We start from the raw sequence: 14,337 nt of genomic DNA on the forward strand, positions 1-14,337 counted from the left end.
CTAGTGATTTGGTATTCTATATGCTATATTTATCAAACTTCAAATCTTACATACTCCCTCTCTCACAGTTTATAAGGCACGCGCGTACCACTAGGTCGTAAATTTGATCAAGTTAGCATTAGTTATATGTTATAAAAATTATATCATTAGAAAGTTCAGATGTTTTATTTTCTAATGATATAATTTTTTTATTATATAATTTAAATTATATAGATTAAATTGGTGATCTAGGGGTACGCGCGCGCCTAATAAACCGTGAAGGAGGGAGTACGCTGTATTGTGGCAATGAGGAATTACAATTCATGCTAACTCTATTATATAGTAGAGAGGTCGATTTTTTCCGTGCACGGACGTCCGACATTAGGTGCCGTCGCCAATCATTACATTTCAAATTTTACAAACATAACGAAACTTAATTACATTTCAAATTTTGCAAACATAACGAAACTTAATGTTACTCGCAACACGAATCTAAAAGAAAAGTTGACAATGCACCACAACCCTCGCCCCCACCCACTAGTGCCGTCCCCACGTCTTGGAGAAAAGGTTAGGCCTCCTTTGTCTCATAAAATTTATATACAAATTGTGTAGGATTTAGATTCTATGAAAAATTTCGTACGTAAGCATAGGAACACATCACATAAGAATTTGTCCTATGTAAATTTTGTAATGCGAATCTTATAGAAAAAAACATTAGCTCATACTTCATAATTTTTTGATACAGTTAAAATCATTTCATCTTTTCATAGAATTTAAGTAGGCATGATATCTCAATCATTTGCCATCACATAAGAGTTTAGCGTAACGGTTTTCACTCGGTTATCTGTTAATTAAATGAGAAATTGTCTTCCATAAGGCTATGACGTAGGGTCGAGCCTTACCGCATGTACTCCCTCGGTCCTTAAGTAAGTGTGTACTACTAGCTTTTATACTAAGTCAAATTTGATAAACTTCGATCAAACTTTTGAAAAGGATAGCACAAGTATATTACATGAAATTGATATAGTATGAAACAACATCTTAAGACGGATCCAGTGATACTAAATTAGTCAAACATTAAGATATTTAACTTAAGACGAGAGCTAAAACACCATTATTTGAGAATGTGCCTATACACGTCCACCAGTTATTTTAAGGCGCTCCAATCAAATGGCACCAAGACGCCGCGCCTATACAGTATCGATTGTACGACTTGCACCACCTCATCAGCCTAGGCCATGATCCATTCGATGCTACCGACGAATGCGACCAATCCCCACCCGTCTTAACCAATTATCACAGGCACCGGTCGGTCGATTTCATTGGGCCAGGTGGATCGCTAGATGTTTCTGGTCAGGAAAAGGATCGTGGAGATCTCCTTTTAAGATCTTTGGCAGCCAGGTGGAGCGTTGGGCGGATGATTCCGGAGTGCCGCTTCACCGGAAGCATTTGTAAATGTCATCCTTCTCGACCTGCCTGTCTCCTGATGTACTGGTCGTTAAGTGGCCATTGGCGACTGGCCAAGGACGCAGGACGGGCCAGGTAGGCAAACCCGGCTCGATGCAGCCAATGTATTTGGGGAAGAAGATTTGTCACCCACATCACACTATGTTTTAAGCTTTTCTGGTATCAAAAACGATGTTTTTCTGCAGGCTGGACAATATCCTGTACACTTTATCAGTGATTTGACAAATCAATACTCTCACTATCCATGAGAAAGCTCCATGATTCCACAAACTCCCTCCCTTTCTTTCTATAAGATGTTTAAGGTTTGTCTCGACCAGGTGAAAAACAAGGAAAACTACATCACTACCCTTCTGAATTCTATCGCTATCTTTCTCGGTCCTAGCCTCGTCGACCTCAATCCTGATCCCGGCGAGCACCTCCACCCCCAAAATTAGGTAACACAAATTTTTGATCGTGAAGCCTTCAACGTATTATATTAAGACACGGAGGGAGTACATAATAAAAGCCTGGTGTGCCCTATAAAACGACAACCGTCCTCCTAGGCTAATTGAGAGCCCGGAATTTGCGCAATCTCATACGCCAAGAGAGCATGCTTTTGTACTACTCCCTCTTCCTGGAATAGGATGAACATAGTTTTTAGTCAAAATCAGAAAATTTAAAGTTTGACTGACTGCATAGGGAAAAACATAAACATCTACAACACCAAATACATACAATATGAAAGTATATTTTACAGCGATTATAATAATGTCGATTTGAGATTATAAATGTTAACACTTTTTTTCTATATAGTTGGTTAAATTTGATTTTTTTGACTTTGTCCAAAAACTATACACGTCCTATATTAGGAAGGAGGGAGTACTCTACACCGTCTTTGTACCGGGTTTTATGTATTTCAATGCAATCGGAGATAGGAGTACATAGTTATTTTATAAAAAGTTAAATAAGCATGTTTTCGATAAAAACACAAATATAAATAAGCAACTGCTATAATCATATTATCGCTTTGAATGTTTTGACAATGCTAAGTTAGAATGTACTCTTGAACTGGCGCAAAGCATTAGCTAGCTACTCTTCTCCCAACATCAGAAGGGACGAAAAGTAAAACGATAAATTATGAACCTAGACAGATTTAGTAGGTAGCATCTTTGCCCTCTTTCCACGACAATTAATTTCGATCGGAGGTTGTAAAAAAAGTGCCACGGTTTTAGCCAATAGTCTGGCATCGAGCACACTTTGAACTTGCCTCGCGTCTTTCACGTTCGGAGCATCCCTCTAATACTTTTGTTTTTTCGTCTTGTGGTGATAGACTCGAAGGCTGTGCACTCAGTGGGATGCGGTGATCGCAATCGCATTGCAGAGGCAAAGCAGTGGGGCCTCGAATACATCTGCAGATTGGGAAAATCAGAGCCTGCAATTCCTCTGTTGTGATCTCTGTTGCTTGGACTCTGTCGTTGAGCATATGCAAGTGAATGAGATGAGCCACTACAACATGCAGCTACAGGGCCGCATCCATTCAGCCATTCTCCTGCAGGTTTGGAAGGCCAAGGCCACGCCTAAATGCAGGCTGCAAACCTGGCTGCTGATGCAAGACAAATGCCTCACCGCGGATAATTTCGGTAAGAGAGGCTGGCCTCATCACCCAACCTGCAAGTTGTGCTTCCTGCACCCTGAAACTGGCCTTCATCTGTCGGCTGTTCATTCTCGAGGGAGGTGTGGAGGGAGCTGCTTCGCAGGCTGGGTCTCCCTGCCACCCTAGCCCCCTCACCTGATCTTGATCGGCTTCAGTCTTGGTAGAAGACTTGTTCCAGGATCGTTCCAAAGAACATGGCCATTCAGTAGCGTTTCCTGGCACTCGTCAGTCGTCACTTGGTGGAAGCTCTGGAAGGAGAGGAATAATACAATCTTCAATAACAAAGCTTGCAACACTGCTGCTCTGTCCAAAAAAAATCATTGATGAACTCTCTCAATGGAGGTCGGCTGGGGTTCTTGAGACGTCGTGGCCATCGGGAGAGTGAGGTCGCGGTTGCAAGTGGGTGCCTGACAAAGGTAGAGCATTTGTCCCGGTAATTCCTCTGTACTTTACCGGCATTTGTCCCGGTTCCAATTAATACATTGAAGCATCGCTGTTGCCTTCCGTCAAAAAGAAAAAGAGATGAGCCACAAAGTTCAGGTGACAGATAGAACTGAGCTCTGTAGCCGAAATAGCGGAACACTGCATTTGACTGGAGCAGTGCCTTGTAAGTGCACTGTAGAGTCACCATTGTTGATCACCAACATATTCTTAATCCAGTCAATTCTAGGATTATGCGTCTCAACCAATCTTTTCCCAGGATGGCAGCACCCAATGGCAGGATTCCAGGTATGTAGGTCTTGCATCTGTGATGTGTGCCATCAGCAACTTTCACACAACAAGGTTTCGTCAGCTGTTTCTGCAAGAGTGATCTTGATGAAAGATGCCGAGATGTTGGAGTCGACAAGAATCAAAGCATTGTGCCCTCCAATGAAGGCGTCCAGCTGGATAACCGATGAATTCTCAGTTAGTGTACCCGTTAACGCGTGTCCTGAAATGATGCCTAGAGTTTCAGTTTATTCAGAGAGTCCTGAAATACTTGTAAGTTCGTCAGCAATTCCAGTAGTTCCTCGACGATATGCAGCTGGACAGTATGTGGGCAAGTGTGCTCTTACCCCCAACGCTCGACGCATTTGAAGCATAGGCCCTTGGCTCGTCTGAATGCATGGAGAGCTACAATTTTGTCTTCTCCACTAGTTCTCGCAGCATCAATACATCTGTTACAGCATGATGAACATAACTGGTTGGCCTTGTGTATTGCACCCTTGGGAACACTCTTGCAAGGTATCTTGGCCTATCTGCGATCAACCAAACGAGGGGAGATATATCGTCGCCTTCAGCCACTTCTTCCTAAAGCAGAGCGAGTGGACATGCAGTGTCAACCATGACGGCGTCGGCATACCTGGTATCTAGCCACAGTCCCTCGATGAAGCAAGTAAAAAAAAAAAAAATGGATGATTAGTGTAACAATATGAAACCGAAGATTCATCAGAATATAAAATCATTCTATGTAATATTGCTACTGTGGTGGTTTGTTTGATACTGTAAAGTTGCCTGATAGCAATTGTTGTGTCTATCTCTACCAAAACGGGTGCAAAGTAACAAGGTAAACGATTTCCAGTCGAGTGCTCCAACTTTTGCACGGACTGCAGCCATATGCCAGCCGCGCCAGAGAAATGCAGAATTGCCATGGGAACCCAATAGGACTGTATAGCGAACGTTACAAATATGTTTCTTACAAAAGATAACTTGTTAAACATAATTAGCAGGGTTGTGTTAAATGTTATTTTTGTGATCAAGATGAGACAATACAATACCTTTTTATTTCATGTCCTTTTACTAAGATGATTTGGAGGATTATTTATATGGCTTTTAATATACCCCGTCCTCGAATATTACAAATATGCTTGGTAATTGGTTAAATGGGGTTGCGAAAAAAGACAATGTCCACATTAGAGTTGGTGTGTGTGTGGGCTTTGCTTTGGGTAATTTGGAATGTACGTAATGATTATATCTTTAATAGAGAAAGCTTTCCATCATTTTTGCAAGTTATCCCTTTGGCTACACATTGGATCCATATGTGGTCCTATCTTCAGTCGGCGGAGGAGCGCCATGCTATGGATATTGGGTGCAACCGACTGGCGGTAGCACGGGATTTCAATAGCCGGTGCGGTTGACGTGCTGATCGTCGTTTTACATGATGATGCGAAGGAGCTTCATGTTACTTCTTTTTAGATGGCTTATCTTTGTCGAGACTTTTTTGTAATCCTTAAATTGTAATAAGATCGTCTAGCTGCAGATTGTATCGCAAAACTATTTTTTTAATAAAAGAAGATGTATGCATCAATTGATGCAGAAGCCGGGCTACCCTATTTCGAAAAAAATAGCGAACATGCCGACGTTTTGCTCTGCCAGCGTGTTTCCAGAGAGTAGGATTGCCACAACAAAATTAGGGAAACGGAAAATTGGGGGCATTAGCAGTTTAGCACCCAAACCGGCCCTTGACAGAACTTGGTTTTCAGGACGATCTAGCATCGCGGAGCGAAGGGAGAAGATACCCTTGCCCGGGGCGCCGACAGTGAAGTTGTGTTCACTGCTGACTGACGGTGGCGTCAAGGTCGTGCTCCTCTGATGTGAGGTCCTCAAAATGATCACCCTGTCCTCACGCCGAAGTCCAGCCTTGGTCATGACAGCTAGAGGCTGAAAAGAGGTAGTACGGGGACAGTCCCAACCGAGATGTTGCACCGACAAAAGCATTTTGTCGAACATGACGTGGACAGAACATGTATGAAATGAGGTCGTGCAATCGTGCTTTTGTCGAACATGACGTGGACAGAACATGTATGAAATGAGGTCGTGCAATCGGAGATGTCGATGCTGAGGCCGTCAACTACTTAGGAGTTGACTTGTGCCCGACTAGTTTCGCGAGAAACCACTCTTTTTTTGGACAGGGAGGCAAAAAACCAGCCTCTGCATCAAAACGATGCACACTATCCATATTTAAATTTTATTTAACAAGAAACTGTTAACGTGTACATCACAAAACCCAATACCACCACTCAAAACCTAAAACCCCGACAATGGGTGGAGTAACATGCCTGTAGGGCATCTATAAAAAAAACAGAAACAAAACGCCTCACCAACTAATTGTCGATGGCATCCCTGAGTCACCTTATGGCGAAAAGAGGAGCTAACCGATATAGCAGACTCTTGTCGAGCGTCTTATGCCCTCACTTCAGTAGTCGTTACTACCATCAAACCGGTGGTCCATCGAGATCAGCATAGTCCTTGCGAGGCCTATTGTCGATACCACCATGAAAGATCTGTCGTGCACATCACCTGCCGAATATGCATGACTCATCATAGCACTTTTCGGCCAGGCATGAGTTGACATCTCCTCCCCCATCCTCTGTCATCCAGCGTTGCTCCACAAACGATGCTCCCAAGAGAGAAATGACACCATGGTGTCGTCATCGTCTGATCTAGAAGATCAAATCCTAGGTTTTCCCCCGAAGCAGCACGAGTGGGTTGCCAATCGACGATGCCTTCATCAAGGTGACAGGTAATTTCTCACCAAGTCTCCTAAACCGCCTATCTAGTGGGGCTGACTTCACATGGATTTCTTGTCTTCCGCTTGGTCGTTCTGGTGGATTAGTACTAGGTGTCAAAAAAGACTAAATGGTTGTGTTGGCTAATTCCAGTGGAGATTTTGATATAAATCTCCATATGCATAACAAGGCTGATAATTTCACATGAAGTTTGGTCGCTGTGTATGGAGCAGCCAGGATGAATTTAAGCATGCCTTCAGTAAATTTAGTGAAAGACAATCCACACCCCTATTCTTATAGGCGTGGGTTTTCATTTGCTAATATTTTCTCACCATAAGAGTAAAGGCAGATTCGATATTGTTGGCTTTTCTTATTCAATGGTGTCATATAGACGGTTTAGATTTGAGAGAGATTTCAATGGCTGGGAGGCTCCTAGAGCCGGCATATGAGAAAATCTGGACCGTGTACGCATGGACTCAGACTGGGAATCTAAGTTCTGCCGGTCATTGTATGGACTCCAGAGCATATTGAGGCATTGTCGGATCACAATCATATACTTATAACCACGGGAACACCTCGACTATAGTGTAGACGCAAATTCAAATTTGAACTTAGAAGGTTACAACGTGATGGTTTCTTAGATATTGTTAAGAAGGCGTGGGAGAAACCTGTCGCTAGTCTGAACCCCGTCCGATGGTGAAATAATAAACTACGTGTTACGCGTAGATACATTGGTGGATAGGCTAGACATACGACATGTCGGTTGAGGAATGAGAAGCTACGCTTATCGTCTTTTATTTGATGAGCTCGAAGCTATAGCGGAAGTATGTTCGTTATCTACGCAAGAGATTGAAATGAAAAGTCAATCCAATGCTCGGATATCCAACCTTGTGCGAGAGGAGGAGCTCAAATCATACAAATGTTCAAAGACCCAGATTTAAATACGAGGTACTTTCATAGTGTCGCAAATGGCAGTCACTGGAAGAAACTTATTCATTCTCTTGTACAGGATAGGGGTACGATCCAAGGCCACGAGAAACTCAAGTCTTACATTACAAATCATTATAAAGTTCTATTTCGGGATCCAGAAGATGGTTGAAACCCGAATATAGGACATTTATCAAGTTTCCGATGAGGAAAATTCCCACTTTACTGATCCTTATTAAGAGGAGGAAGTTAAAAATGCGGTTTTCCAATGAAACACAATAAACCACCAGGTTTGAATGGTTTTCCAGCAGAGCTTTATCAGAACTTTTGCGAGTTAATCAAATCAGACTTGTTAGAGTTTTTACTGCTCTCCATGGCGGACAACTTGATTTGTTTCGCCTTAATTTTGGTGAGATCACCTTATTGCAAAATTTAATGAAGCGGAAATGATTTAGCAGTACATGCCGATTTGTATTCTTAATGTGTGCTTTAAGATTCACGAAAACTTAAACTAAAGGCTAAATTCGGTGACTGATCATGAGATGCTCCCCACTCAGACTGCTTTTATGCAAGGCAGATAATATCCTGGACGAAGTAGTAACCTTGCATGAGACAGTCCATGAGTTACATCGTAAAAGATGAATGACGTTATGATAAAGTTAAGTGATCTTTCCTTCAGCAAACACTCAGGATGAAATATTTTTCTAACGAGTGGCACACTCTAATCCATAATTTTGTTTTCGGGGGAATTGTGGCCATCAAAGTCAACGATGATGTTGGCCCATACTTCCAAATGCAAAAAGGATTAAGGCAAGTCCATCCATTATCACCCATGCTATTTAATATGGTGGTTGATATGCTAGGCATAATTATAGAGGGCACAAAAGTTGAGGTGAAAATTGAAGAGGTCCTTTCTCACCTTCTGGACGGTGGTCTAACTATTCTTCAATACGCGGATGATATGATTCTCTTATGGAATATGATCTTGAGAAAGCAAGAATCTAAAATTAATCTTATCACCTTCGGTCTGAAAATTCAAGACGAGGCTGACATGTATGCCGAATTGTTTGGTTGCGATTTGGGACAATATTTAGGCATTCGGATTCATTATCGAGGACCTGGAATGCCGAATGGAAACACATGGAGGATAGGCTACAAAAGCGTCTTAGTAGTTGGAAAGAAAAATTACTATCCATGGGAAGAAGATTTGTTCTCATTAATTCGGCATTAAATAATATGCGACTGTATATGATTTCCTTTTTTCCAATTTCCCAAAGAAGTCTTGCAGCTATTGGATTATTTCCATCAAGATTCTTTTGGCATGAGAAGAACAAATACCGGCTTACTAAATAGAATATTGTTTGCTGTCCAAAAGATCAAGCAGGGCTAGGTGTTCACGGCCTTGAGGTCAAGAACATAGCCCTCCTATGTAAATAGCTGTCTAAGCTACTTACCGAAGATTGGGTATGGCAAACCATTATAATAAGAAAGTATGTTGGCTTGCACTCTTTCAATTTTATTGAAAACTTGAGGATTCACACTTTTGGGCTACCCATATGGCGACAAAGGAGTAATTCTTCCCATATGGTTGTGAGATAAGGTTTTAAAAGGAGAAGTGGTTAAGTAATACCACTCTTCGGGAACAATATATCTAGCTATGCACAATATTGTACATCACAAAAGCGATACATTAGCTAAGGTGTCAGAATCTTCCCCACCGAATGGACGTTCAAAAGGGATCTTGTTGGTCCTAGGCTTGCATTTTGGAATGCCTTGCTTCAACGTATGTATTTTGTCTAATTGATGCAAGGGACAGATGAGCTTCGATGCAACCTAAATACGAGTGCTAAATTTTCGGTGGATTCCATGTATAGATCCTGCTGAAAACTAAAAAATTTGCATGGTATCTTCATCGAGAGGTAATCTTCACTAAGGAGAACCATGCAAAACACAATTAGCAGGAAAGTAAAAAAAGTGTGTCTTTTGCTTTCAAGATTAAACTATAAAACACTTATTTTTTCGGCATGGGTAGCAGGGTAATCTCCGGATTGAACCTTCACCACCTTAGGTGTCAATACGGTTTCCAGTGGACTACTTGTATTGAGTATTTTTTTTCTTCTTATTTAGAAGATAGATTTGAGCGGCTGCATCTTAGTTATGCAAATACCCGGTGCAAGGCTTTAACCTTTTAAATAATATAAAGGATCTTTTATTGAAAAAAATGTATTGGGAAAACCGTGAGAAACGAGTTTCTGCCGGTGGAAAGCTGTTGCCCAATGTCATGTTAATATGTTATACAACGCCACGAAACGCAGTTGATCGCACTCCTTGCCGGCTAAGCTTCGACGTCGGCCAGCATATCTAAGGTGGAGGTGCACGGCCGGGGGCATGGTTCTCCTGAGCTTCGGGCAGACGCCCTGAGTTCAGCTTGACTGACTGCAAGCACCTCGAACATACGGAGGTTTGGTGCCGAATTACCTATTGGAAGTTCTGAACTGAGCCGTGGAAGAGACACCTGAGTAACAAGACACCTGAAAAAACAAAGTAAAAGAAGCACAAACAAAATAAAAGTAGGATCATTGAGATTTTGCTAAATCTCAATTTCAGAATCGATTGAAACTTGCTGAAATTTTCAGTTGACCGACCTAGCTACCAAAACCGATAAAAATAAAAAATGACACAATAACAGTATTTTATAACGGAGGGAGTAGCAGTACCAAAGCTGCAATGATGTTTTCTCAAACTGTACACTTGCAAAACTTACCAAATGCGCTGGTTACCAAGCTAAGCTAGTTGTCGCACTACTAGCGAGGTCTTCCGTCCGCCGTGACTTCGCCGCCGTTTTTCTTTGATTCTCCTCGCTCTTTCCCTACTCCGGTGCAACTTTCTCCTTGGCCGCTCTCTTCTCCTCGCGCTTCTTCTTGAGCTCGTCTACCAAGCGCGCGAGGCAGGCATCCACGCTGCGCCGGGCGGTACGCTCGGAGGGCATCATCAGGCACTCGGCGACGTCGGCCGGCGTCATGTCCGCCACCTGCAACAGCTCCTCGACATCGTAGAAGAGAGGGTGCGCGTCCACCCCGAGGTAGTTCTTGGCGAGCGTCATGAACGCCCCAAACTTGCAGTAGGACATCTCGACGTGCATGTCCATCCTACCCGGCCGGATCAGGGCCGGGTCAAGCATCTCGGGTCGGTTGGTGGTGATCACGATGATCCGCTCGCCGCTGTGCGCCGACCACAGCCCGTCGAGGAAGTTGAGCAGTCCGGACAGCGTCACCATCCTGTCGTGTGACTTCTCGACGACGTGTCTTTGCGGCATCATGCTGGCACGGCTGCCGGTGAGGTCGAGGGAGCAGTCGATGTCCTCGATGACGATGATGGACTTGCCCGTGGTCTCGACGAAGAGCTTGCGGAGGTCGCCGTTGGTCTCTAGGGAGGTGAGCTCGATGTCGTAGATGTCGTAGTTGAGGTAGTTGGCCATGGCGGCGATCATGGTGGACTTGCCCGTTCCCGGCGGGCCGTAGAGGAGGTAGCCACGCTTCCACGCCTTGCCGATGCGGCGGTAGTAGTCCCTGCTGTTTCGGAAGTCGTCGAGGTCGTCCATGATCATCTGCTTCTTTGCTGGGTCCATGGCCAGAGTCTCGAAGGTAGTCGGGTGGTCGAAGTCGATGTAGCTCCATACCTCGTCCCTCCTAGAACTGAACGATCAACATGGAAATTGAGCTCATTAACAAGCAGTGCTGCAAACTTTCCCACGAAACAAGATAAATCGATTACGTACTGGTAGTTGAGCTCCTTCTTGTTGGAGTAGAGCCTGCGGGGACGGTTGCGGGCGGCGAGCTCCTGTCCGGTGCGGCGAACGTAGGGCAGGTACTCGTCGACGACGAGCCTCCGGTGGCGCTCGTGGAACGTGAGGCGGCAGCACCTCCACCACAAGGTGACGCCCTTGAACTCGTCGGCCACCTCCTGGCCCTCGCGGAGGCTGAGCACGAGGCCGTGGCCCTCGGCGGCGCCCTCTGCGCGGAGCTCCCGGGACTCCCGCGAGCACGCCACGCTCAGGTAAGCCAGCACCTCCCCGTAGGCGTCGCTCGACTTGGCGCCGCCCTCGGGGCCGTAGTAGTAGGAGTGGTCTTCTGGCTTGGCGGCGACGTCAACGGTGACGAACGGGTCGAGGGTTGGGAGGAACCGCCGCAGCGGCCGCCGGAGGTGCTGGTTGAAGAAGGACCTTAGTACCCCGAGCGCCACCGGCGCCAGGTATAGCCACGCCGAGTTGGTGAGGTGGTACAGCATGCTGCTCTGACTTGGTGCAGATCGCTGCACCGCTCCTCTGCTTCCGGCCGACTCCATGGATAACGATAATGGTACGGTGATGGATGCGAATGCGATGATCTTAGCTTGCCTTTGTTAATATGGCTGAGATTTATATATACTTACATGGAAAGTTTGAGAGGAATGGAATGGGTGCAAAAAGGGAAAGAGCTATCGTACTGATTGATCTTTTTCTTCCTTTCCAAGTCTTCGACTGGCCGCAGGTGCAAAAAGGGAAAGAGCTATCGCACCTGCGGATTGTTCACCTGCAACCGCTTCGTTTCCAAGTCGTCTCGCCATGCCTTAATGACTTTTTTGGTCGAACAAAAAAAAAAGTTGAAGGAAGAGAAATTGACTGCTGCCGTCTCGCTCTGGCCGTCTGGCGTCGATGCTGCTGGCGAAATAATCTGAATAGTGGTGAGCGAGCTTGGAATCTGGATGAATCTCTTACCAAATCAGGATCTGGATTCAAGGATATATCGGGACAATTTTTCGACAAGGATAAGAGCGGCAAAGCAGCCGGGCAAGATGTGAGGCGGACCAAGCCAGTACCATGAACACTCGAGATCGATTTTGATGGGGCTTTCCACGCTGGTTCAGGGAAAGGCGTATGGGATTTTGTGATCCGCGATACTGACGGCGAGGTTATGATCTCTGTTGCAGGTTGTATCCTCTTCCTATCGAGGTTATGGTCTGAGTTGCAGGTTTTAGCTGCTTCCTGTCTCTGTTGCATTTTCCCGACAGCATGTCCTCAAGCTATCCAAGCAGCAACATTTTTTTTTTCGAAACAGTACAAACATAGACGCTCACACATACGTACGTACACTCACTCCTACGTCCCCATTGAAGAATATTCCATCTTTATAAGACACCAAAATATCAAATCTAGGATTTAAACTCTGGTGAACTGGGGATGCCACTACCCTTCTAATCACCCATCACAGGTTACTTCTCCAAGCAGCAACATTATTTTTTTTTCGAAATGGGGGATTTGCCCCAGCCTCTGCATCAAAAAGATGCATACGGCTGCTTTATTACCAAGCTGAGAATATTATGGGTCAAGCTGAGAATATTATGGAATCCAGACAAAGCCCAGGCCAAACCGATGCAGCTAGCTATAAGTAAATTAACCAAGCAGACCAAACTAATCCAAATATAATAAGCTAGAGCCAGCCCAAAACCAGACCGTACGTGTTTTCCGCCCAAACCAATCCAGTCCATCTCCCAGTTCTGGTTTGAACCCATAGTTCCAAACCGTGTAAAACCCATGTGAACTGCAGGAGCTGATTAGCGCCTGCTGCAGCCTGTTTCCATCACTGAGACACTAACAGCTGATTTACCAGCTGCAGGTACAAGACTACTAGCTGCTACAAGATTTGCATCTTACAACACTGCTAGCTGCCATACATTTTCATTCATTCAAATTAAGTACACACGCTCAAACAAAAATGATATCTTGACAGTCTTTTTCATTCCATGAAAGGACATCATAAAATCTAGCACTGCTTCAAAAAATAATAATAGTATAATTCGACAACCTTTCTAATGTCGTAACAGGATATTGACATTTCTAGGATGGAGCACGATTCAACATTTGAACGGAAGATTAACTAGGCAGCATCCAGCCTTTCGACATTGAAAGCATAAGAATGGAGCACCACGCCTCCAGCAACAAGCTCCATTGTCCTTCCTGGTTATGCCCATACCTGAAGACATCTCCAATTTTCTAAAAACACCGATCCTCCTTATGTTCCCTGTTCAGGATAAAATAAAACGAGAAGATACATTAAAACTACCACTAAATTGTCCTGAACATCACAGAAAGATAAAAGCACCTTGAATACAGAGTAAAAGTTTATTAATTCTGTTGAGGAACAAACCAAATCTGCTACTGATTAAAGGAGCACACATAGTCAAAATTCTAGAAAGTGGAAGTTTTAAACCCAGAGCACAAAGGTAGAGGAGAAACACAAGTGGCAATGTACGTTTCTACAAATTAATAGAAACATACACTGAATTGTGCACTAGCAAAGAAAAAAAGTTTATTACCATGCTTTTTTAGCAGTTAAGACCATTTTCACAGCAGGCCACCGGGCTTGAGCCTACACATAAAACAAATGTTAAGCAACACAAATCAGGTGTATAAATCAAAATGTATTAAATCATAGTATACCCTCCTTGTTTGGAGTTTTTCTAAGCCAATCCTTCCTGCAAACTGTAGCTTCAAGTGATTTTGGTTTTAGCGATGTTCGTGTGTTTCTTAGTATCCTTCCGCCGCAACTAAATGTTCATTCAGATGACATGGTGCTGAGAGAGAGAGAGAGAGAGAGAGAGAGAGAGAGAGAGAGAGAGAGAGAGAGAGAGAGAGAGAGAGAGAGAGGTATTGCAAATATTTAAGAAAATCGCCGGGCCATGTTTACAGGTACTCCTCGGCATTTGTTTTCCACCAAAGAAAAATATCAAAGTTTTCGTTGGAACTTTCAAATTGTTTGGTTGCACATAAGCTCTCCTCCATGATTTGTACCAAGCGAATTCCTC

General features: G+C 44.0%; 1 protein-coding gene across 1 annotated transcript; it reads right to left on the minus strand.

The window, feature by feature from the left end:
• Positions 1–10,262: 10,262 nt before the first annotated feature.
• On the minus strand, positions 10,263–11,838 carry LOC127312287 (AAA-ATPase At3g28610-like). Its single transcript, XM_051342830.2, has 2 exons — positions 11,273–11,838; positions 10,263–11,189 (listed from the first exon to the last, which is right to left on the minus strand). Exons 1-2 carry the CDS (start codon positions 11,836–11,838, stop codon positions 10,364–10,366), a joined length of 1,392 nt encoding a protein of 463 aa, XP_051198790.1. The 3' UTR covers positions 10,263–10,363.
• Positions 11,839–14,337: the final 2,499 nt, after the last annotated feature.

The sequence above is a fragment of the Lolium perenne genome, chromosome 7 (assembly GCF_019359855.2).
Source record: "Lolium perenne isolate Kyuss_39 chromosome 7, Kyuss_2.0, whole genome shotgun sequence".
Taxonomy (NCBI): domain Eukaryota; kingdom Viridiplantae; phylum Streptophyta; class Magnoliopsida; order Poales; family Poaceae; genus Lolium; species Lolium perenne.